Source organism: Dicentrarchus labrax, unplaced genomic scaffold, assembly GCF_905237075.1.
Source record: "Dicentrarchus labrax unplaced genomic scaffold, dlabrax2021, whole genome shotgun sequence".
Classification (NCBI taxonomy): Eukaryota; Metazoa; Chordata; class Actinopteri; family Moronidae; genus Dicentrarchus; species Dicentrarchus labrax.
In genome coordinates this window covers 24,774,153-24,800,918 of record NW_026136714.1, presented here as the reverse complement: position 1 = coordinate 24,800,918, position 26,766 = coordinate 24,774,153, and the positions used below count along the sequence as shown (strand labels likewise).

General features: G+C 41.5%; 1 protein-coding gene across 4 annotated transcripts; it reads right to left on the bottom strand.

Moving 5' to 3' along the window:
* Positions 1-1,561: 1,561 nt before the first annotated feature.
* bicdl1 (BICD family like cargo adaptor 1) lies at positions 1,562-25,293 on the bottom strand. Of its 4 annotated transcripts, none has more exons than XM_051421354.1 (12): positions 24,271-25,293; positions 22,532-22,747; positions 14,326-14,442; positions 13,509-13,520; positions 12,164-12,310; positions 11,736-11,915; positions 11,408-11,626; positions 10,302-10,445; positions 9,527-9,657; positions 8,704-8,824; positions 8,072-8,135; positions 6,160-6,243 (listed from the first exon to the last, which is right to left on the bottom strand). In XM_051421354.1, the coding sequence occupies exons 1-12, from the start codon at positions 24,646-24,648 to the stop codon at positions 6,239-6,241; spliced, it is 1,734 nt and encodes a 577-aa protein (XP_051277314.1). In that variant the 5' UTR covers positions 24,649-25,293; the 3' UTR covers positions 6,160-6,238. The 4 variants fall into 4 exon arrangements, 3 of the variants coding, with proteins under 3 accessions (XP_051277310.1, XP_051277311.1, XP_051277314.1); XR_007887372.1 differs by having other exon boundaries at positions 6,209-6,243; positions 8,072-8,186; XM_051421350.1 differs by lacking the exon at positions 8,072-8,135 and having other exon boundaries at positions 1,562-6,243; positions 24,271-25,290.
* Between the last annotated feature and the right edge of the window lie 1,473 nt (positions 25,294-26,766).

Genomic DNA, 26,766 nt, shown 5'->3' with positions numbered 1-26,766 from the left:
TACTTCTTATATCTGTAGTTTGGGGAAATAACATGTTGAGGAGACACACATGACTAACTAGAAATGTCGAGTTGGACAGACCTTTTTCACAGCAGACATTTTGACTTGACAGGTGTAACTAATGGCATGAAGTGCTGCATTGCTGCAGTACTCGCTGGAGCAGAGCGATCAGTAATGTTATTAGTTCCACCTGTGAGTTTCCTCCAATGACAAATCCAAATGTCTGCTGTGAGAAATGCCTATAAATGATTCATTTGGGAACAAAAAGAAACAATTGTGAAAAGCAATCTGTATTCTTTACAGTATAATGTTAATTCCGTGCTTGTGCTTATCTAGAACACAGGTGTAAAGACAGAAACGTTGTGATCAAAATAATATGTGATCAATGAGAAATATGACTAATCCAAACTTTTATATACTCAATGCAACAGACACATTTTGGCCAGTGTTCACAGAGTACTGAGGCTGGATTCTGCGTTGTAAGTCTGGTAGCTGCAGAGACCGCTGCATTTATATCCACCCCCTGCAGCCATTCCCTTGAAAAGCAATATAAACCAAGCTCAGAGTCTACAGCCATGCAAACAGCTCAGTGAGACTGTACCAAGACACAGTTCTGTGCGCTAGATGCTAACATGCTTATAATGGCAATGGCAACATGCTGGTGTTTAGCATGTGATGCTGATGTGTGTTTGCTATAAAGCAAATTATTGAGCAAATATAAGGAAGGGGAAACATGAATGTGTGTACCAAATCCCATGGCAATATAGATATTTAACTTAAAACCCAACGTCATGGTGGCACTAGAGCAGATCATCAAAGTCAAATTTTGTGCCAGTCCATCTAGTAGAGAAATATTTCACAGGATAAGAGAAAACTTAGCAGCCAGAGGGTCGCAGTCATTACGGCACAGTGGATATCTGCACCAAACTGCCTGCCAATTAATCTGGTAGTTGTTGGAGCTATTTCAGTCTGACCAAAGAACCACACAGCTAGCATGGTTACTAAAGCAGTGTATTGATTTCATCTAAACTAGGGTTGAGCGAGTACTCGGCTGAAGCGAGTATCCAGTACAGATAAGTTACTTTTGACGAGTAAAATGTGCCGATATCAAACCCTATCAATTTCTTGTCTAAATGAACAAATTCTGGTTAACCACCCACTTCCGTTTAAGCTCCGCCCACATTTGGCTTAATTCTGAGTACAAATACAGATTATTAAACTGGTTGGACAGATACAGATGATGGTGTACTCGCTCATCCTTTATCCAAACCTATTTGACTTTTATAATATCATTCTTTATCTTGATCTGAAGACATATATAAGACGATATGTGTGCCCATGATGCTGTCATATTATTGGTCTGAGCTTCTTCCTGCTGCAACATATATTTAATTTCATAAAACTTTTGTTTGGTCCCTTCTCCCTGCTGTCGTTTTATTCTTTGCAGATGATGCCATTCTCATATAGCAGAAAGCGTCATTGGCTTATTTACGTGTCTGACTGTGAGAACCACAGAAGAAAAAGCGTCTGTATTTCAAGACTGAGTCAGGTGAGACAAACAGATTGTAAAGTATTTATTTGTACAAAAAAATCCCCAAAATGCTAAGAAAATTGCATGATAAATATTTTGAATAGTTTGAAGCATTCTGTAACTGAAACAGTGCCGTTAGTCAGTGGTGAATGGAAGCACTCACACGGAGCACAATGAGCCCACCAAAAGCACTAAATTCCAATACAACGTCCGACCAAGTGGAGACAGAAAAACACTCAATGGCATGTCTGTCTGTCACTGCAACACACCCCGGACCCACAGCGGCAGCATCAGGATGTTTACCACAGAAACACGCAGCAGAAGGCGTTTTTAAAATGCTTTCAATTAGTAAATGAATCAGTACAGCCGACTGTGACAGTCTTAAACAATACAAACAGTCAAACAAGAAACAGAAACAACAATTAGGAAATAACGTGGACAGAACCAAATGTGTTACAGTGAACTGTTTCTAACAAAAATGTGACATGAAGTGAGACAAGTTACAGTGTGGTTATGGCAGCAGTGACTGGGGTTTAATCCAAGCTTTTGCTCACCTGTCAGTCAGCCAGTGGAAGGGAACCTATAAACACATGGATGTGAAGGTTCAGATATCCAATCCACCCACTTTCACACTTTCCATTTATTTCTGCCTGGGGGAGGAACATGTTTCTCATCACGAGCCTTCAGACAGGAGCAGTGAGAGAACTTTCTGATAAGGAATCCTATATGCAGAGTTTTTAATGGCTGAATTAATGGTTAATAAATCATGAGCTAATGCCTGGACCCTGCTGCAGTTAGATCTAAAAGGGAGAAATTTGCGGTCTGCAGAAAGTGGATGCCTCTCTCCTCTGGCTACCAATGTTTTGATGTAATTTACAATCTTAATGTTTTGGCCTCATTACATCTTTTTGGGGATTGGTCATAGTTGTTTTATAGTGTTACATACATTTTGGGTTGTTTTGTCATCTACAGTATCTTGCTTCTCTGTTCATGCTGCCAGGACACATTTTTTCAATGAGGCTTTCTTGGCTAAATAAAAAATAATGTACATTTTGGGTTTCCAAGTTGTGAAACTCTATGATATGGTATTTATCCGATCTTTTTAGCTCTCAGGAAGACTTAACCAAGGAATGGTTTGACCTTGGACCTTCTGGAAAAGGACTGCAGAGTATTAGGACCAAAATAAGTTTATTAACAAATGATTATATTTACAGATGACTTACTAACTGTTGCTGTTGTTGGTTCATTACAAAGTGAGAAGCTCTTGGCTCTTTGTTAATGATTTATTAACATTTATAACTGCAGACTTAGCGCTTAATGGCCTTTATTGTTACCTATTAAAGGAATAGTTTGACATTTTGGAGAAATTCATTCATTCGTTCTTAATGATGGAGAATTAGATGAGAAGATCACCCGGCTAGCTTCTGGATGTAGCTTCATACATAACGGATAGACCTGACAGTAGTATTACTCTTCTCATCTAACTCTCTGCTGGAAAGCAAAGAATATTCTCTAAAATGTCCAACTATTGCTTTGATGACTTTCCCCTAATAATGACTCGACAGACAGAGAGATTTCACAACCTGGCAACACCAAGGTTTTTCTAATGAAGGACTTATATAAGATCTATTAAGCATTAGTGAAAAAAATATTAACAATTAAAAAATGAATTAGATACAATTTGTAAAGTCTTTATAAAGGGCGCCATTTATGACGCACTCTTGGATTAATAATAGAGATTCATGAGGCTTCTTGGTATCTTTTCTGATAAGTTACGCATTATATTGGTGAATAATTTGGGTGAAACTCAGAAATACTCATGAATCTCTGGCCAGCTCTACTGCATGCCACACCCGCACAGTCAAATAAACGTACTTATGAGTGATAACGTCCAAACTCACCAGTGGAATTCCTGCTCGCTGTTAGGACACACATGAAAAAAAACAATCTAGAAATAACAATGAACAGGTATATTTCTCTCTAAAAAAAGATTTTCATTCAAAAGGTATGCATTTTTTTTCTTATAAATATATTGATTTCGTCCAAACCTATTCGACTTTTTATAAAAATCATTCTTTGGGTTGATCCTGCTCAACAACCAGCTGGGACGACAAGAAGACACCTGCATAGGTTTGCACAGCTGCATTAGACGTGAGTACAAACACAGACAGACGTGAGACATCACCGTGCCACACTGTAAGTCATTCATGCTCGGAGATTTCAAGTCAATACACACTGTATTACAAATGGAGTCACAGATATGTCATCTAAAACGGAAGCCCGGCAGCTAAGAAATCAAAGTGCCCATGAAGTATTGAAGCAATGAGAATGGAGGTAGACCTTTTCTATTAGTGTTAAACCAAAGCAGGTCAGATGTTGACCACTGCAGAGGAAGTTCAGTGGAGTTTCTGTACACCGACATGCCTTTTAATGATAGGAAATTCAACGGGTTATTGTAGAGTTGATGTGAATTCTACGTAGTCCTTCCTCCTTCCCAAGCTGATGTAAACATTTCGAAAATTTGGTCAACTAGGAAGATGATTGACATCGTGGGGACAATGTTGGGACAGTGCCTTTTTGATAAATGTTATAAATATTAAAATTTTATGTGAACTGTGGATGAATGTTACCAACTGAACAAACAATATCACCAACTTCAGTCAGCCAAAGGTTTATTCAGATGCTGGAGACGAACACAAAGGCCTCATAGAGTTCACCACAGAGAGGGCCGACTAGAAAGTGCTGTGTTTTACATTCACTCAATTTAAGGATCATCTTGCCCTGCTCAAGCTTGTTTCTGTTTTACTTCAGTATGATACATGAAACCTAACCGTGTCATCACTTTTGGGGACACAAAGGAGTCCAATTTGAAATCCAACTGATTCAGTTTAAATCAGTTTACTAGTAATGGGAGGGCTCCTCGGCATGTAAAATCAGTTGTTTCATTTCTTCTGTGGGTTTGTAAAGTCGAAGAAAAAAACAACCTGTGGTGATACCATCAGGGTAATCCCAACATGGGCTAGGAAACAAATTTATAAACTTGTGTTACAAACTGGGCTTGAGGAATATGAAGGATGTGGACGTTTACTAAGCTGGAAGGATCTATTGAAAAGAGTGTTTGTTGCATTATGGGAAATGTAGGATCCAGTGGTTTTGGAAGTTGATATTGGGGCCTAAAAGTCAGGATATACTGGCTCCTGCTGCTTTAAGTTTGAACAATCTTTTTTTTAAAGCTTTGTTAATTGATTTTTTGTGAGCTCTAAACACAGCACATGCATGTGCAAGTTGCTTAGCAAGTGTTAGCAAACAATTGTTCACAGGCCAATATTCACTTTCCTTCTCACTCTTTTTGTTTTTATCTCTATCCAACTCCCGAGAGGAATGTCCGGCTCTCTTTTAGCTGCTAATAGCTCTGCTGTGTTCACCAGCTAGATGCTAACGTTGTCTGTCCACCCTTTGGTACTCAGCAGAAGCAGTAGAATACAAGGAGAGCAGTGAAGTCAGAACAGTAAAGGTGCGGGCTGTAAAAATTCAAAACAATGAGCTAAAAAAGGAAGCTAAAACACTGCATAGAGTTGGGTTATAATTCCCTGTTTGGCTATGAGAGACTCCTTTCATATGAAACATTTACTTTATCTTTATATAAAAATATTGATTAGTGCAGCTTTAATATATATAGATATATATGTACTGTATAAATAGTGAATCCCCTAACTTGATGAAAGTGCAATGCTAAATCAGTGGAGTATCGCCCACTTTAGGTCTTTTTCTCTTTTTGATTGTAAGTTTGGGCTTGGGGTAAAAATGAAGAACCTCCACGCCTATCAGTAAGAAAATAAGCATTCTTCTTGTCATTTGTTTTTTTCAGATATACAGCACACTGTGGGCCTCCTACATCATGTGGTTGCCTCGTGTTGTGAACGACTCCTGAACAAATGAATAAACCTGAGAGATAACACATGGGCTGGCTGCAGCATCACCGCTCTGTACCCGGAGGAGGGTTGCCATGCTGCTATGTCTGACGTAGAGCTCTGTCCTGCTATCCTCGTCTTTTTCCCACAATCCTACAGTGTCCCATACATACACCTGTCTTTCCCCAGACTCCTTGGCCTGATAACTGGGATGCATACAGTTTGTACATAATGTTCCCTCTCTACAGAGTTGGCAGTGGGCTAGTAGAGATGGTTGTAGGCACTACAAGGAAACCTTCCTCTTTGGAGGTAAACTTTGTGACCCTGTTCACATTCTGTAAGACTGATAGCTTTCTATAAGAAGGGCTGAAGCCAAAGCCCCTGGGGAAGTCCTATTCTTATATTTCTATCTCTCATTGTCAGCAGTCACCAATGAATCAGTGAAGAGAAGAGTAATGGGACAGATAAAGTGCAAAATGATACCCCCCCTCAAAAAACCTCAGTGTATGCCACTGCCCGTCTTTGGATGCTGTTACCCCCTGTAACTGTGATGTCACTCCCTCCGTCTCCCTCGCCTCGTCTGTCTCTGTCTGTCTGCCATGCTCAGGGCCAGTCCAATGGGCCTCAGCTCTTTTTGAAAAAAGAGAAAAGTCTCTTGTCCCGGTCGGAGATACGGTGAGCTCGTCTGGAGGACGTACCGCCGTGGGCCCTCGACGACCCCGACAGGGAGGAAGGGGCCGAGCGCCACTCATCCTGGTACTTGTCCATCAACTGCTGGTCAATCACTCTGTGCATATCATCCTAAAGCCAAGGAAGAAGTGAATGAGAAGAGAAAGACAGGAGAGAAATGTCACACAGACGGGACATATGGAGGAGTGTTACAGGAAGTTCTGGAGAGGTCGGACTTGTTGATCAAGTTACCTGTTAGATATTGATTACAGAGACACCACAATCACCTTTCATCCTTGTTAGTTCACTTCAGTTTTTCTCCTAGAGCTGGATGTTTGATCTTCACTGTGCAGAATGATGTCTGTGCAGAGTTTGACACTAGAAGGATGTTTTCACATTCATCTGCTGAAAGTGGAAAGTTTCTCTTCGCTCACTGAAAATCTGATTTTAAGGGGCGGGGACTACCAGCATGATTTGTGACATCACTAATAGTTTGAAAGTCAGTCCTGGTCCAGTATCAACTTGTACAGTGTGATGTAGAAACTTGAAGCCACCAGTGCACATCCACTGAGAATGGACTTTACAGTGAAGTAGGAGACATCTTGTGTCCAGCAGCAAAACTTTAGAAATTAACAAAATTTGCATATTCATAGATTGTAAATGAAGTAAATGCCTTTTATGGGTTTTTTTAATGTACTTTTATGTGCAAACAACATACCAGACACACATTATTGTCCAAGCAGACTATTTGTACATATGTCTTAATGTATGTCTGGAGGGGATCTTTAATATCTCTCAAAAAATAGTAAGTGATCATAAATGACACGCAGCCCAGAGTATGTACTATGACCATGGCCAGATTAACCTACCAAGGGGCTCCAGGGCAAAATGTTTTGCTAGATTAACCCCTGTTCCACACACTTTCTGTACAATGTATAAAGTTTTTCTTCAATGTCACCTGGCCAGGTTTGCTGTGTGTTAATAATTAGATCTAAAAATTGTATTTTCACACGCATATATGATGTTGCTTCATACTGTGCTTTAGTGGTAAATGGACTACATTTATATAGCACTGTTTTTTCCAAAGCTCTTTACAATTTGCCTCTAATTCACACACAAATCTCTTTCAAGGAAAATGGCTTCAGGTTGTTCAAATAGTCCCCATATATTTCTAGATGCCACCATCTTCTAAGTCAGTGATTCCCAAACGTTTGTGACGCCTTCAGCGTTTTTGTGGTATACGTCTACGTGTGGTGAAGAGTTAGTGAAAGAGTCATTTTTCCACTCAGATTTCAATTGATTCGAATAGCTTTTAGAGGCCTGCCTGAGGAGGTAAAAGTATTAGCAATAAAATACAAACATTAGAGCAAAGTCCAAAAAAGTCATGACTGCTGAGATAAACTTTTAGTTGACCACTGCTCTGAATTGCAACCAAATACTTTGAGTTAACCAATGGATGGAGGTTTGTCGTTGGTAGTTCTTGAGAGCTGAGGCCACCAGGGGGCCCTGATAAGCCACAATTGTAATGGGAGACTAAAAACTAGTACTTAGTATAAGACTACTTTTTATTAGTAAAAGATTAGCCTTTTTACTTTAGATGTCAGCTTATATCACAGAGCAGCGTAAATATCCATGCACCACCAAGCTATAAGGATCTACTGGGGACGAAGGTGTTTTTGGTGTCTGTGTTCTCATCTCTCAGCAGGTAAACTGAAAAGTGGACCAATCTCCTAAAACCATTCCTTTAGGGGGTACAGGTGTATGGAGAGAGGAGACAGAGGCTGGTGGAGAGAGAGGGTGGGGGGTTTGGATGGTTCTCTGTGGTGATTAATGGTTTCAGAGAGAAAGCGGAGCGGGGATGGGCGTGTCTACTGAATCAACCTTGGCATGGAATGGCTCAGCATGGCGTAGTCGGTTTAGTGCAGGGTGAAAACGGAGAGATGGTGTGGTTCGGGCTCACCTCTAAGGCAGGAGGGGGGGGTACCACAGGGGAGAAAGGGTGGTACGGAAGCTGAGAAAGGCCACTAGATCAGAAACCACAAGAGCCAAACAGTAAAGAGCCCTGAGGAGGCAAACTGTGGGCAGGGAGAAGAGAGAGGAAAGAGCTGCTAGTTACAGGTGAGGGAGGGGAGGGAGGGAACACACGCACACACACACACACACACACACACACACACACACACACACACACACACACACGCACACACACATGCACACACATGCACACACACACACTGTGTCCTCAGGCTACATATGTAATATGTTTCCTTATTGACACCCATCAGACAGGCAACTGACATACACCCTCAGAAGTTAATTGAGTGGTTTAGTGTATGTGCACAGATTAAAATAGACTGACACTAAACACAAGTTACAGGGAAGGGAAGGACAATGGACACACTGCTCTAGAAGTTAGTGTCATTTTATTCTTCATATCAAATAATAGGCTGCTCACTAATTTCATCTAAAGTTGGATGAAATCAGACGGAGCAGAGCAGCTTTATTTATGTAACAACATTCCAAAATATTACAAAATGACTATTAGGCTTTTACTTTTATATTTATATTTATACATTGTGATCTTTGACCCACCTGCCAAGCCTCCAGCTGCTGCGACAGGTTGAGCTTCTGCTGGATGGCGTCCAGGAGCTGGCTGTTCAGAGACATGATGTCTATTTTACATTTGGCCAGCTCCATCTCCACCGCTTTCTTCCTGCAAGACACACAGACCAGGCCCTAAATAAACTCCACCCTCAACTCCCTTACATGGTGACAAATGTAGAGTAATTCTTAAAAAGGAATAGTTCAACATTTTGTTAAACACACTTATTCAATTTCTCTCTGAGAGTTAGATGGGAGGGTTGATAAAAATCTCATGTCTGTGTGGTATATATAAGGCAACAGTCAGCAGCCAGTTAGCTCAGCACACAGACTGGAAATGTGGAGAAAGGCTAGCCTGTATCTGTCCAATGGTAACTAAGTCAACCTACCAGCACCTTATGATGGCAACAAGACTCCAGAAAGTCACTCCCAACCACAAATAGTCTGGCAAATGGCTGTTTCTCCCAGCTTACAGTCTATAAGCTAATCTAAGGTAACCGGCTGCTGGTCATAGCTTCATATTTAATGGCTAACTCTCCCCGAAAAAACTATTCTAGTCAAACTATTCCTTTAAGCAAGAGCAGAGAATGACACCATCTAAAGGACCAAAATGGGCAAATTCAAAGGACAATTCTGGATCTTTACAAGTTGTTATTCTCATCTTATGTTGGCCATCATTTCTATCAATTATGATTACATTAAAGTAATATCTGATAACTGGGAACATAGCAACATTGCTACAGTGAAGTCAGGAACACAAGCTGCCTTCTTGACTCGTCAAACTGGAATTGACATTATATTGATGTAATCGTACTTGGCTATGGCGTCGTCTCTGTCTCTTATAGCACTCTGGAGCTGCTCGCTGGGTTCTCGGATTTCAGCCATCATCTTCATCCGCTCGTTCTCCTCCCGGAGAGAGCACATCTCTACAGAGAGCAGCGCCATCTGAAGGTCACATTGGAGAAAGAAACAGATGTGTGAGTTGCTGGTCTCAAATTCAACACAACATTCAGTCTCTAATGTCACAATATACCGACTGAAACTGATGTTTGGTTGATCCAGTTCGACAGGAAAATAACTCTGTGTGTGTGTGTGTGTGTGTGTGTGTGTGTGTGTGTGTGTGTGTGTGTGTGTGTTTTTGTGTTTGTGTTTGAGCTAATTTTGTGTAAATCATGTAAGATGCCATTTCACCCACAGGAAAGAGAGAGAGAGAGAGAGAGAGAGAGAGAGAGAGAGAGAGAGAGAGAGCTGTCCTGGCAGAAAGAAGACAAGGTTGAAGCGATGTCCTACATTATAAACAACATACATCAAGTTCACACTGGCACACAAACTGGTGAGGACTACATCTGCAGCACTGACAGTGTAAATGTTATTTTTAGAAATGAGCAATGTTATTCCACCAAGAAATCCTGGATGTGATGTTAAATTAATAAGGGCTGTCTGACACTTTCTTTTCGCACAGTTAGCAGCAGAGCCTCGCTGTGAAGATTTCTGCTCACGCTTTAACCTGATCTCTTGTGTGTCACTGATGTGCACATACATATCATGTGTATGCATGACATATACAGTGATGTCACTGAAGCCGGTACCTGATTGTGCAGCTGTAGCACCTCCTCTTCACTGCTGCGTGCTTTGTCCTGCTCAGACTCGTATAGCACTCTGACTTCCCTCAGCTCCTCTCCCAGCTTCCTCGCCTGCTCCTCCAGAGCCTCCTCATCACTGCGCCGCGAGCCCTTTCAACACACAACACACACCGTTTCACAACACACACTCACGGTACGTATATATGCTGTTACCACCCACAGTTTATTATTGTAAAATAGGCCTACAGAGGAAGTATTGTTAAGTTAGCTGTATTTAAAACTCTTTGGTAACACTTTAATTTACGGGTCCCAGAGGTTCCTAATAATTTTCTAGAAAGGAATTGATATGTAAGTATAAATTCCTTCAGAGGATTATGTGATTTCAAATTAATTACATGGAAAATGATTCAATGAAAAATAATTGCTCTGTAACCTATAGAGTCTTTCAGTTAGTGCACAGCAGGTCAGCTGAATGTGCAAAAAGGTCAAATGGGTTCACAGGCAAGCATACAAATCCACAAATATGGAGAATGACGATGCAATAATAAAAGTATATTTACTTTGGTTAACATGCGTTTCCTGTCAATATGATTTAAGCTCCTCTTAACTAAGTAACTATAGCTTCATGAGAGTTTTATATACAATAATAACCAACATTGCTGAGTTAACAGAAACAGTATTGCTAGTAGTTTAACTGTCACTGATTTATGATTCTTGATAGCTGCTGATAGAGGTGTGGTATGATGACAAACATTATGCCAAAGTAACTTATTACTCAATACACAGGTCAGATCCTACTTCAGTTGTGTTAGGGGCTTACTGTATCTTCATTATGTATCATTTTATCATTTTTCAGTTCATCTGTATACCTGTCCATTTAATTTACAAAACAACAGACAGATACTATATCATAGTACTACTATATAATTTCCTGGTTCTCTCTTAAAAACAAAAAAAAACGAGTGGCTGCTTACTACAGTGTCTAGAACCATTGCCTCTACCTATAAGAAAAACAAATGATCAGTTTGTCCAGGGAAATGATTAGGACATTACCTCATTTAAAAAAGAATATAGGCTATTGTGTGACTAGCTGTCAGTGTGTTGTTCAATACCGTAGACTCGTTGCCATCCAGCAGATTCTGCGTTAGCCTCCGTAGTTCTAGCAGGCTGGTGTGGAGGCTCCCTGTAGGCACATCCTTGGCTGAGGACGTCTCCGAGGATTCGTCCATGGAAGAGTCAGTGGACAGCGCCGAGTCTGTGACGTCGTTTCCCCGGAGATGGGAGCAGAGTGAGCGGACTTCACAGTAAGCCTCCCACAGCTGAATACGCAGCTAAACAAAGCAAGGAGGGGGGGAGAGTGTTTGGAAAAAGCAGTGAGCAAAGTCATTTGACAGTGATTTTAGTGGTTTTTGCAATCAAACACAATGCTGCGGTTGCTACCTGCTCTCTCTCCTGCTCCTGCTCCTCCTGCTCCATGCTCTGTTCTATCTCACACAGGAGGCTGGACGGGTGCGGGGTGAGGCTTTGGAGGCTGTGCTCGTCCGTCAGCTCCTCCAGCCGGGCAGTCAGCTGCCGGTGGGACATCTGTACCTCCTGGAGCTCCAGCTGGCTCTGCCGTAACTAAATACAACAGAGGAGGCAACATTTGGGACTTAACAGTACGAATTATACAGTTTATGTATGTATTTATTGTAATTGTTTATTTGATAGTGACAGAGCATGTTAATGAACATAGAGTTTGGATGGGTCAGTCAACTACTTCAAGGCGAAATTGTAGTGCGTTTACACAAAAACATCTCTGTAGAAGATCATTGTAGCTACTCCTCAAAGATCTGAGATCTAAAAGTCCTTCATTCAAGTGTCTGTACCTGTAGATCCTTCTCGTGACTCTGCCTCTCCAACACTAGCGTCCTCTCTCTGAGGTCCTCCACTGTATTCTGCAGCAACTCGTTCTCCTCCAGCATGGCGTGCACCCGACGTTCCAGCTCCATCTTCCTCTCCGACAGCATCTTAATCTAACATGTTAAACAGCACCAGTTAGTTACCCCGCCACAGAAAATAGGCATTCATTGGAATAACTGAGGATCGTTCAGATTTCCTGGTCAATAGCAGACAGATGGGCAGCTATGGACCTGATTAAAGGCTAAATTTTGTTGTTTTGCTTAGTCTGAGGCAAGCCGGGCTCTTACACAAGATTAAAAAGTACTCCCACTGGCCTTAAGAATGTGTGTTGCCTAGCACGGGCGTAGGCGTTAGTTGCCACCCTCGTCTTCAGGAATGTTTTGGTGATATGGTAGCGTCTCCACAATCATTACTCCTTACCATGCATGTGCAACGGGCCTTCTACTGAAGGTTAGCATCACAGCAATGCCACATATTCCTCATGAATTGTTTCCCCTTGTATCTGCCTGAGCAGCTTTCCCCATTAAACAAACATCAGTTCATTTTTATCCCTCCTGCTTTTGACCTACATCTGGTAACCTACTTCACAGTGCAAGAGCTTACATGTGGATCAGTTGTTTTCGCTACCATAAGAGCATCCACATTGCCAGGTTCTGGATATTTTGGGGCTGCTAGTCTGTCCTCATACAAATAGGGCAAAAAGCCATTAGTCATCAGCACATGTCATATGAAGGCAAAGCGTTAGAAAAGTGGGAGCACCCAGACATTGCAGTATCTCAGCTAAATATAGAGCGGTAGCATTTTCTCCCAATTATAGCGCAGGCTCTGCAGTCTGGGTGTTTTCTGCCTGTCTTTGAAGAGAAGCTACGGGGAAATCTGAATTGTTGTTATGTTCCAACAGTACCTTTGTACATGATATATCTGGCTGATATCATACATGACACAACTGACATCACAAAAAACATCATGCTACGACAACCAAGCATGTTTTTCATGCTCGATCTCAGGAAACAGGGATTGCCATAAGGATGTGGAAATGTCAAACAGGGATTGGACATAAATGTAAGATGGTATGGTTTTATGGTTATACAGTATGAGGTTAAATGAGTCTATATTTCATTCAACATGAGATTCAATAATCTACCCCATGAAATAATAGTACTTTGCCCCTATATCCCATTTAATTGGACAGAGGAGAAGCCATTGTAAATTCAAAGGAACATAATGGTGCAATCCTTGTTTCTTATATTTCACAAGGCGTTACATGCAGCATGCACTCTGGCTGACAGACAGCGTCCGGTTACCACTCACTTCTAGCCCTTGCTGCTCCGACCAAGAGGAAAGGAGGGTGAGGGAAAGAGGAATGGGTGAGGAGAGAGATATAGATAAAGATTACAGAAATAGAGGAAAGAATTTGAGAGAAATCCGTCAGAAACTGCCCTGACAGAATAAAGACTTGCTGGAGATGCTGCTGGCACGGTAGGTGAACACCACCCTCCTCTGAAAGGTTGAAAGCACTGTTTCTCTTCAGTGGGATCCACTCCAAATTTATTCCATTTATTTTCACCAAAGGCTCCAACTTTAAAGCAAGACTGTGTAACTTTTGCTGAAGACTAGCCGCTGTGACCACAAATGGTAACTGCATGATAATGTGTGTGTTTATATCTTCTTTTACTATTGAAATCACTATCTGTAACATACTAAACTGCCGTGGTAAACTCAGTTACACAGCAATATTTATCTAAAATTAGCCACCATTAGCTACTGGTCATACATAGAGTGTATTGAATTGAAAAATGGTGTGTCTTATTGCTACTGAATTAAACTGTTAATTTGTATAAGGAATATATGATTTCTTCTTTTAAAAATTAAAGTCTCACTTTAACTTCCCTTGGGATCTGCTCTCACCTTAAGTACTCAGGCTTTTGGCCCAGCACCAGTAACTGCAAACAGGCAACTTTATTTTTACAAATCAGGAGTGCCTAGCTGTACTTTTCTGTTATGCATTTTTTTTTTTTTGGGGTGGATGACTGCTCAACCTATGTGCACTCTAAACAGTCAAATTCGACCAACTGTACTTAGTATGAAGTGTATGTGTAACAGAAAAATGGTACTGATAGCGGCTCACCTCAGCCTGTAGAGTCTCTAGTCGTGTCATGTGCTGGCTTGTAGACATACTCTTCTCCCTGAAGTCATCCCGTAATGAATGGACCTGAGTGGACAGCTGCCTCTCCACCTCCGCAGCCTGGATGGGGACAGACAGACAGGACGAAGAGAAAAATGATGACACAGTAAAGTAGTAGTAGTAGTAGTAGTAGTAGTAGTGGTGGTGGTCCACAGTTGCCTTAATTGTATTTACGCTTACTTTAAAAGAATTCAGCACTGTTGGCCTCACAATGGGCAGTTAAACAAAAAGCATAAGTCGAGTAGAGTGGGCTACAGAGGTTTTTGTCATTTTCACTGATTCAACTGACATCATTTGAGGCAGTCTATCAGACCCCAAACAGCCTTTGGAGCCACAAAAGACTTTATACAACTTTCTCTCATATGCAGTAGCCCTCCCTGACACCTGTAAACAGACTTTGATGTGTAAAATCGGAGTTATCCTTTAATTATTGTTCATGGTGATGTTGACATAACAACACAGTTAAAGTGTTACACTAACTGCTCAGCTAAATTAGAAAGACACAGCCGCTCTTTAGTCTGTGTCTCTTTACAAACATACTGAGGTGACTCATTGGAGTCTGATAACAAGTGTAGATAACACACACACACACACACACACACACACACACACACACACACACACACACATAAACACATTGAATGATGTTCACTATGTACTGAGTGTTCTGTCAAGGGTGCATTTGATAGCGGTTCCTCTGAAAGCCCAATTTTACCCAAATGTCACGGCCCTTTTCAAATGTCTCAAACAGTGCACTGGTCAGTTTTTGTGCGATTCAGCCCAGCAGCCGACTCAGTGCACCAGTTGAGCTTATTGGACAGGTAGGATCAGGCCACACAGAGCCTGGCTGTGCTTCATTAGCATAGAGCTGCACTCAGGAAGCAACCATTCGCATTATCATCACTGCCATGGCAACAGCAAAATCCTAAAAACCACTCACTTTTTACAGCTCACAGAGGAGACTAAAGATGTATTAAATATGTCAAAAGCACTATAAGAAAGAGACAATTGGTATACACACTGGGTACAAATTCCATTTATAGTTCTGTGGCAAGCAGATTGACCACGCATGTTTAATTCAAATTATCATTATTTTTTCTGGTTTGTCTTTCAGTCACTGGGTGTCGAGTGAAAATGAGATGAGTTATATCAATGAGAAGTACAGCCTCTAGGTGGCACTCCACACTGCTGCAGCTTCTCAAAGAAGCTCACAGAGAGATGTGAGGAGGCTCAACAGCTGGTCCATTAGCTCACTTCAGTTCACTTCTGTCCTTAGGTAACACTGGTTGTAGTCCATGTCTGTGTTCTGCTGGGAGTCTCTGGAAAGGACAAGCTGCCAGGATGGCTCTGCTTCAGCCCTGGCATTCTGGGGCTCCACTCTGAGCAGTAACTAATAATGCAGCACTCGTACTGCTCCTCCCTTGTAACCCTGAGTGACTTTTACACTAGAATTGTGGTTAAACTTTAATTAAGGAATTATACATGCAAAAAGTTCTCCCCACATAAAAGGTTTCTAATCAGAAGTTATCGTATATCTGCAAAGTTTTTTAAATTACAGCAAATTAATAAATCATCCACCTTCCGGTGTAGTGTTATTCCTGAAATTCCAAATTACACAGCACTGAGACCGCAATATATGACTATTTTGTAACATTATCATAATGATGGTGGTTGAACCATTTGCTGCCACACTGGAAAATGAAATCTCTCTTTGTATACCAATTAAACCTGGATTAAATAATGGCTGCAAATAATGTCTACTAATTATTGTAATTATTATATTTTGAACAATAGATAGATGGAGTTTATAACATCAAAACAATTCAAAAAGTTGAACTTTGTCTTTCACAAAACACTGATAATGGTTTTCACTGAGTGGGGGGACAGCTAATTGATGAGTGATAACTGAACAATACAGAATACGTTTTGTATGTTTTATTATGGTGTGGCAAGTCTGCCTGCTGTTCAAAGCAGGTTAAAGAAATGATGGGAGAAAGGTATCACTGTGTGTATCATACTCAAAGACAAGAAATGTCTTTACAATTAAACGATTTTATGAAAAACTTGAGGACTGACCTGCACAGAGATATGAATGGTATAACTAAAATGATTGTGCATGTATCCAGAGCTGACCTCAGGTCAGCCTATTACTAAGCCTTGGGGGAAAGCAGAGGAAGCTCAACACTATATATTAAAAGTAATGAGGATCTTATGAGGAGTTAAATGTAACCATAAAACACACTGTGAGATATGCCATTTAGGTGAACACCACCCTCCTCTGAAAGGTTGAAAGCACTGTTTCTCTTCAGTGGGATCCACTCCAAATTTATTCCATTTATTTTCACCAAAGGCTCCAACTTTTTAGCAAGACTGTGTAACTTTTGCTGAAGACTAGCCGCTGTGACCACAAATGGTAACTGCATGATAATGTGTGTGTTTATATCTTCTTTTACTATTGAAATCACTACCTGTAACATACTAAACTGCCGTGGTAAACTCAGTTACACAGCAATATTTATCTAAAATTAGCCACCATTAGCTACTGGTCATACATAGAGTGTATTGAATTGAAAAATGGTGTGTCTTATTGCTACTGAATTAAACTGTTAATTTGTATAAGGAGGAATATATGATTTCTTCTTTTAAAAATTAAAGTCTCACTTTAACTTCCCTTGGGATCTGCTCTCACCTTAAGTACTCAGGCTTTTGGCCCAGCACCAGTAGCTGCAAACAGGCAACTTTATTTTTACAAATCAGGAGTGCCTAGCTGTACTTTTCTGTTATGCATTTTTTTTTTTTTTTTGGGTGGATGACTGATCAACCTATTGGCACCCTAAACAGTCAAATTCGACCAACTGTGCTTAGTATAAAGTGTATGTGTAACAGAAAAATGGTACTGATAGCGGCTCACCTCAGCCTGTAGAGTCTCTAGTCGTGTCATGTGCTGGCTTGTGAGATATGCCATTTCAGACAACTGTGCTATGACCTACAGCAGTGAAACTTTTTGGTGTCAAGGACCACCTAGTTAAAATACAGCAGGTCCCAGACGCATATTTGGTAAGATGTAGTCTCAGGAACCCCCGTCTGATGAGATTTAGTTATTCCATAACTGTCTATACTGTAGATTGGATAAGACAGTGAAACCCATGAACAGACCGCTTCTGGAGCTTTCTGGACTCTGGTTGAGAATTGCTGACCTACAGAGGGAACACTGAAAAGGTTTCACAAAGAAACGACAGATACTTGTTGGTAAAACTGTTGGATGTAGCCAGCAAAAGAGCTATAACAAAAGAGAAAAGAGCAATAGCTTCAGGAAATTCATTTGATGAAAAAGAAATTGGGGGAAATTGGATAATTTACATGATACAGGATGCTGAACATGTTACATAACTGTAATGTATATACTGAATGTCTGAGTACACCATGACAATTTTCTGATCTATGTTATGATGTCATATTGTGAAACATTGCAGTTACAGTTTTTTCTAGATTTGACTACTTGATATACTGAATTTGAATTTGAATGTTAAAATTAATCAATTGCAACTACAGTTTGTCTCAGGTCGCAAGTCACCTTGTTGTATCACTATGAGCTAACGTCTCTGAGTTAATGAGTATTCAGTTTAGTGGCCAAATGTGAGCTTCTATGTGACGGATGCATGATCCCGTCATCTCTGTCTGTGAAACACATGTGCTCAGTGGAGGCCAGTGCAGCGCCAGGTCCCAGTGGTAAACGTGACATCTGACCCACTGGCCCAATACCCTTACAGATTTAGATCATGTGGAAAAAACACAGAGTAGAACTGCAGACTGCATGATTTGCAGACACTCACTTAATCTGCAGATAAATTCCTCAGATCCCAGATCAAGCTTTATCAGCAAGACAGGACAAACTGGGGGAAATCAGACTGCTGCTACAGAATCCAGGGCAGCTAAGTAGGGCTCAGCAGACATACACAATCCTTCACAGCCTCTTTACTCTGACATATACGTGAGCAAATAAGTACTGTACATTAACTTTCCACAGGAGGGTCGAAACTTTGAAAGTAGATATCACTCCTGTTGCTTCAGTCGCAGGCTGTCTGAGGTTGTGGAACATGATCTAGCAGATATGACTGCAGGTGCATCAAAGGTCTTTCGTGGCGCAGCCTAGCATCAAACTATCTGTATCCGTGTGTCATTCTGTAGAGCACATTCCCATGGTAACAACACACAGAGTTTCAATTTGCGTGTCACTCTGGTTGTCATGGCAACCAGGGAGAAGTGGGATTGGTGGAGCTGTGACTTGTGGTCTCATTGCTTCTGGTATTTTCCTAGTCACTTTCACGAAACGCTGCCTCGTCTAGACTCATGGAGGATGGGCTACCCCACGTTCAAATGGTTGCATAACAAATATGCGGCGTGACAATACGTGCCAATCAGAGAGCTGATCCTGAGAGCAACAGCTACCTTGGGCTGATGGGAGGCAGACGTTATGTGCTCCACTGACTGGATGTGATTGAAGCTGATAGCTGGACAGATGCCCAGGGACCATGTTCAACACTGGCTAGAGGTTGTAAAAGGAGGAGTGAAATTGAATCCTGTGCAGTGTGTGATGTGGATACACTGTGCCGATGAGGCACAGACACAACATAGGATGTCAGATTTCTGCTTTTGTCATTCAAAGAGGTTCTCATTACGCCTGTTAAATTGTTGTGAATCACAAGTCAAAAAACAGAATAAATAGCTTGAAATAAACAACACTGATGAGTCACCATAGGCTGATGTCAGCGTTTAATTAAGTAAATTCTAGAGGTTGAGGAAAGTAGAATTCACTATGGCCATAAAACATGCAGACACTTATGCTGGAGTCAGTGCATCCCCAGCCTTCTCTGAGCATGCGTGGTAATGTAATTATAAAAAGGTCCCCTTCCTGCTGGTTCACGCTGATCAGATTAGGCCTGAAGATATCGGCTGTTCTCACACTCAAGACCCATACAGACCAGCACACACCTCCTAGGCTCTACCCCAGGATCAATGGGAACCTATTTCCCCTGGGTGTATTGAATATGTATAGTGTCATTTATAGTTTTAACATCCAATATTCACTCACACACGCACACACCCACCCCTAAAGAGGAATTACCACAGGGGGTATTAGATAAGATGTGATGACAGACTAAATTATCAGATCTTCTTTGCCTTAAGATCTAAGTTACCTGCTGTTATTAATTAAGTAGAGTATGTACTGGACTTGTTTTGGTTCCTGACCGAATGCATATGGCAAGGCTATTAGCACGGATTACAGCCTAATCCCCTCAGCGCTGTGTCTTACCCCATGACTTACATCACTTCCTGTGGAGTGCCCTGTCTTCTCAAGGTCATCCCACTGCAGCCAATTGAAGGCTCTGTTAAGAACTGATTCCTGAGTTGTCAGGAGAGCGATACACAGTTTTTATAACTCTCATCTTCGGCTACAAGGTGCTTTAGAAATCATCCTTTAAAAAGATGCTCATATACGGAGGACAATTAATGCCTTATTCATCGATAAATAAATATGTACATGTATGCTGAAATAAATGTCGAAATAAATTAATAAAAAGAGGATTTAAAAAATAAATGAATGAATAAATAAAATCTGAAACTAACACAAATAATTCAATGCAAAAAAAGAATAAATAAAAAATATTGGTAATTTATTGCGAAATACATACATAACTGTCCTTAATCTATTTCTACATTTATGTAAATCTACATTCATTTATTTCTCTCTTTGTATATTTATATTTTTATTAACTTCTTATCATTCATTCAAATATGTATTTGTTTGTTCATTGATAAATAAGTTATTATTCATTCACAAGTTGTTTTTTTCTCCTTGTGTGTTGCTGTTGCTGTTGCTCTCACAATTGAGAGCCTACTCCTCAGTAGCTGTTTATATTGTCCAGTCACCACTCTCTGAAATGTGGTTTCCAGCAGGCATGCCAAAGGACTACAATAACAAGCTCATATTTACTTGGACAGTGCATAGGAACATGTGCTATCCATAGTTTTGGACAGAGCTTATAGGAGGCCACATATGGACTCATTTAGATCATAAGACTGTTCCCGTTAAAGAGTTAACTATTGTGAGAAACAGGGAGGGCAGATGAAAATAGCCGCTCTCCAGTGGATTCCCTACTGCAGAGTTTCCTCGGGGTAGTTTTTATACTCCCTCAGTTCACTCAGAGCTGTAAACAGTTAACATTACTTAGTCACAGCCCATTGCTTAGTAATAAGCACAGACACACACAGAGAAAAAAAGAGAAATTAAAGTAAGACAGACAGAGAGAAAGAAAGATAAAATGAGAGAAAGTAAGAACTGTGGCTGACCTCATTTATTTTATTACCCAGCAGGTCCCCCTCTGTCTTCCCAATTCACTGAATCATGGGATCTGGATCGATGCAGTCAATTAGGTCTCATAAATTTCACTGAGTCACAAAAACCACAAGATATGCTCCCCACAAAACAAAATACAGACCACTTTCAGGGAATATCTTTATAGATTTCCCACACCCAGGTTTCTATTAAATTAAATGCAGTTTAATTATGCAAAGTGCCTGCTCCTGCTTAGATCTATAGCAACTGACCAGTCCAGGGCAGTTCTTGATTGCAATGTGATGATGGTGTTGGGGCAAGATGGGGGCAGGAGGCTGATTTAAACTGATCAAAATGAGAAAGAGAGCTGCTCCGCACGGCAGCGAGCTGGGGGTTAAAATAAACTGCATGGAACCTCCTCTTGCCTGAGCAGTGTGTGCCTGGCAGCAGTTCATATCTTCTCCCAGGATTGGAAACAGCACACACACACACAAACACACACACATAGTGTGAGCGTTGCCATAGACAGCACTGCTGACAGGGTTATCAAAGCACCGGCACAGGCTTGTCAACCTTTGTATACGCCGCTCTGGGGCATCCGGGAATGTAACTTCCCACTGGCATCCACTGTCAGCCTACCTGGCAGCTGACAACACTGTTTGTGGCCCTTAAGTTGTTTTAATGGCGTTACAAGTGTTTATACTGTAGGTCCCTCTGACAGGCTAGGCTAGCGTGACGTAAAGTCCTGCTCCTGAAAAGCAAGCTCATCGCTGTGACAGTTCTACAGTGTGTTGGAGTGATATGTAGCTTCTGAACATAGCAGTTTGGGAAACACAAAATTATATATAGTGACATTAAACGTCATTTTGTCCTAGTGTGGAAAAATGAAGCCACCATGGAACGGACAGGACATGGACAAATTAACCAGAACATCACCATGTTTAATCCAGGCTAATCCCACAATAACACAAAAGAGTTACGTTAAAACCTCTTTTACACTGTCGCATTTGCAAGCTTCACAGAGATAAAGTTCACTGTCTGAGTGACCACACTTTTGGTGTAGATGGAGCAGATTGAGGTGTACTGAGCTGCTTAGCAGGGCTTAATCAGCTGTAGCTACAAACACTCTCAGCTCCATCAATCTGCACCTACTGCCAATTTCTCCTGACATGTGTACAGTACATCACATCAACAAGGATACAGCCCCAAACCTTGCAACCGTGAGCGCTGCTATTTGTTTGTATGTATGTATGTATCTGTCTGTCTGTCCATCGATCAATCAGTCTATCTGAGTGTTTCATATGTGACCTTTTCTGCTCTGTCTGTTATAATAACTGCACTCAAATGATCTGTCAATATGCAGAGTGCTGTTGCATAAGTGTGCAGTCCACTCATTCTAAATTATTCAACGTAAGACCCGGAACCTCCACTTTTATATTGATGACTTAGCATAATTCAGGTGATGTTAGAGAGAGTCAGCCTGAATGGAGGTAAATCCCCCCCTGAGGGATGATGAATCCTCACTTGGCTGAGCATCTTATGTCATGTCAGCCAGGCAGACTTGAACTGGACTGAGTGGCCCCAAGGCCAGGCCAGGGAGAAGCACATACTGTATACACACATACACGCACGCACACAGGGTGGAGGGGAATTTAAAGCAGCATTAAGACCATGTGACACAGTGACTCAAAGCCCAGGCTAATTAAATCATCCATGCAGATTTGCCCTCAGGCAGTAGTCTGAAGCACACACACACACACACACACACACACACACACACACACACACACACACACAGGCCCTGCTGCTCACCCTACTGAGTTGCTCCAGCAGTCTATGGTTCTGTTCAGAGAGCTCACTGATGGCCTTGGTCTTGTCTCTGTCGGCCTCCCTCAGTTGGACCTGGTGGCGCTCCAGCTCGCCCTGCAGCTGCTGGACGTCCGTCTCCAGCTCGGCCACACGGCCCTCCCACTCCCCCTCTCGACTTTCCAGACGCCGACGCAACTCGTGCTTCTCCTGCTCCAAGTGCTGCATGTGAATGAGGAGAGAGAGGGTGATATAGGGTTAAACCTTCATTTGCTTGAATTTGTTTTACAGTGCTGTCATAATTGTACAGAACATACAGTACAAATGACTAAGGGTGACAAAGTCAGAGACACACAGAGGCTGGTGCTTCAACAACCTGAGAAAGTTGTTCTTGATCCTTTGAAACATTTTTTCATATTGAAGGTAAAATAGTTTAGTGGGACAACTTGATCCCCTCACTAAACATCATTGTGTAATAAACACTACAATAAAGGCACAACCAAGTTGTTGTTTTGAAAGATCACATTTCCAGTCTTAACTTTTTTTTTACCTTTTATGCAAAAATCGGACTTATTTACATTGTGCTGCTGATGACGTCAATGACCATACATCAGCATTAACATATGATGCTAACAATGTAAAGAAAATTGGACTATTGCGCCATATGCCAGAAACTGAAGTTTCGTTACTTAACAACACATAAAAACATGCAAAACGGGGCAATAAAAAAAATGCAAACCTAAAATGTAATGATATAAAGTAGATATAGACAACTGGGAGTTGTTCGGTCTCTGTTAATAACATTATAAAGAATACGGTCTAGACATGCTCTATATGAAAAGTGTAACTTATGACTTGGTGGTATCTATATATATATATAAAATTGGGTAAAAAAAGTGAAAAAAACACAAAAACAAACTGAACCAGTGTCTTGTTTCCCTAGCTCCTGGAGTGACAGTCCGGCTAATAAGAAGCTTCTTTCTATTCTCTAGATGGCAACAAACAGTGGACAGATGCACTGCACCACCAGCGGCTGCCAGAGTTTGGATTGGGGGTTGTTGTTGTGGTTAAGTCCAAGGCTGAAGCAGCTGGCATCTGTGTGGCCACTATTTTCATCTCTGTGTGAATGCCCGAACAAAAGGAGGGATCAAAGGGAATCAAAACAACATCAAACCCTGTCGGAATAAGATACCAGGAACTGTAACGACATCAATGATAAGAGGAGTTTGACATTAAGATGCAGCTTATTTCTCTGAGCTGCAACACAGGGATGAATATGGATCAAAGGGCTGAACAGATGTACAGTAGATACAGTAGGCCCTGGACAGCCACAGGATTAGTCTTTGTTTTTTCTCAGGCCACGTGTTTGCTAGTGTGAAGGATTTTGAAAAACAACATGAACATAAGCTCAGCTGTACAGCATTCATTGTAAACATGATGTGTGAAATGAGTAAGGACTGTGCTACAGCTTAGCTTGGCTGTTAATGACAGTGTAGTAGACTTACATCAGAATGACCAGCAAGTTTCAATTCACCCAGTGTAGCTAGTAGTTACAACTGTATGCATAAAAAAAAGCGAATCATGCTAGAAACAGCTGCTACAGGCAGCATTTGTTATGATCCTCTTGAGTTTGTTTACAATGCAAAGGCCCAAACTTGACTGTAGGATTATGGCATTTTCAGAACAAACCAGAGATGCGGCAGCATTCAGACTTGAGTAAATGATATATTCTTTTCTTAGTTTACCTCTAATTTCTCGTTGAGATCTTTGTGCATTTTCTCATATTGCTTGGTCAAGTCTTGGTTTCTCTCGAGCAGAGCTTTGCCGAGTTTAGCAGCTAAAACCAAGTCTTTTTCCTTTTGACGGAAGAGCGACAACAAGTCTGCAGGCGTCTCTAGGTCCGACAGCTCCTTCTCGTCGTCCCGCTCCCCGGTAAGCATGGCCAGTTCCTCCTCTAAGGCCATGCCGAGGCCTCCGGAGCCGGTGTGCCGCAACGGGTGACCCTGAAAGCCGCCCGGCTCCTGAGCTGCAGGGCTGGCCCGGGGCTCCATGCAGTCGCTGTCCAGCTCCAGTGGTGCTGAAACCACGGCAGACGTCTGCAGGTCGAGGCAGAAAGCGGACATCGCCGCCCGGCGGAGGAGAAGCCAACAGATAAGAGCCGACCGATTTCACTCCGGATGAACCCACCCTGCTTTGACAGGGTTGGGCTGACCGGACCGGCTTGTAATCGACATTTCATCCACCATTCTCGCAATTCCGAGCAGGAGCCAGTTAGATTGTAAACTATCGTCTTCCCAGTTTCCTCACGTCCCTCTCTCCTCCTCGTTAACCTACCAGCCGCGACTCTGGCTCTGATTGAATCCCAGCAAACACCGCCTCCTCTGCAGCTCACTGACTGGCTGCTTATTACTGGGCACACACAATGTTATTATCCCGGAATAAACCGCCTCGATGAGCTCTGCGTAGCGGTCGGTCGGTCATGGTCCATCCCGTCTCGGGGTCCTGGGTCCCCCATAATGATCGGCCTGTTACACCGGAGGCATTTGCCAGCCAAACAGATGAGCGCGATCCCGATGCCTTCTCAACCTCTTTCCCGTCTTAAATGCGCGTTCCCGCCACGGTAGTGACGCCGGCTGCGACCTGTTACAAACGGACAGCCCATTGGCTGAAAATGATAGCGCCATATTTTGGTGCTTCTTGCACACATCTGTGACACCCAGCAAATGAGCACGTGAAGGGCTATCACAAGAACAGACTGTAACCACTGACAGTAACGTTATATATATATATATACTGCTACTGGTAAAATGTGTGTCAGAAATGGTGAAGCAAGAACATCCTGTGATGTTTGGAGATGAATATTATTTGCTTAATTTGACGTATTATGATATCAATTAATTACATGTTAGAGAAAACCACTACCCCAATTATGATGTTTTCCTGACCTTACCCACAAAAAAGATAATTTGACACTTTTTTTGGTTTCCTGTTTCCCCAGTAAAAAAAATGAAAAGTAACTGATCTTTTTTTTGAAATACAGAAGGCAACTGTGCTGCAAATACAACTTGTAGCCACCTCACTTGAGTATTTCCATTTCATGGTGACTTCATTACATTCCAGAGGGACAGCTAAAGTTACCAGGTACATGGCAGGATTTTTATCAACTATGATGCATTGTTATTGTTTAAACTGTTATATTAAACTACCCAATAGTGTGTAATGTAAAATTGTATTCCCATCTTAAACATTAGAGTGCTGTAATAATATAGCTATGTGACATTATGAAAGGTCCCACTCTGAATAATAAGTAGCCTACATTTACTTTTTGATTTTACTTACTTTTGAAGTACAATTTGCTGATAACGCGTGTACATTTATGACAGAGTCAAATTAGATTAATTGAACTATGTATAATTGCTAAACAAGTGTAATGTGAATTTAATTGTAGCTGTGTGCATCCATGGCAGCTGTACACATGGCTTCATATGAAGAGAAATGTCACACTGGCCTTAAGCTTCACGTTCAACTACCCCAGGCTAATTTGAAAATGCCATGCCATGCCAAGGCTAACATCTATTTTGAAGGTATTTTTCTCTTTTTTTTCCATCGATGAAGGTGATAGGGTTTGGTCCCAAGAAACTAAGCTATTAACTTAAGAATGATAATCACTATAATTCCACATCAGCAAGCTGGACCTCACTCGTGGGATGTTAGGAATTATGGGATCAGGACAATCCAAAAGATGTTAATTGAATCGGATGTATAGATGCATAACTTCCTTGTTTTTTTCTGAATTGGGTGTCAGACTGCATACTGATGTGTGTATATTTTAAACAGAGGCATAAAATTAAGAACTGCTTGCTAACTGGCTCATTTAGGGTCAAGGCATAAATTAAAGGTTAATATTACCGTTAGGATTAGGATTACATTAGTGTGATCTGAGGTTAAAGGTTAAGGAATTAACATTCTGATTAAAGGCCCTCACAGATACGGCAATATGTGTGTCTCTGTGTGTGTGTGTGTGAGCGGGGGATGAAGGGGTAGAGATGAGGATAGGATGTTGGGGGCGGGGCATTGATGATGAATGATTGCAAACAAAGCCTCTTGAGCTGATAAAATGAAGGCACAAAAGAAGTGGGTCACAGCCTGCTGGTCCACTGTCCCTAGCTCCAGGGGTCGTGGGGGGCCACACAGTAGATAATGGGTGATTTCCTCAGAGCACATCAAAACCTCACTGCTTG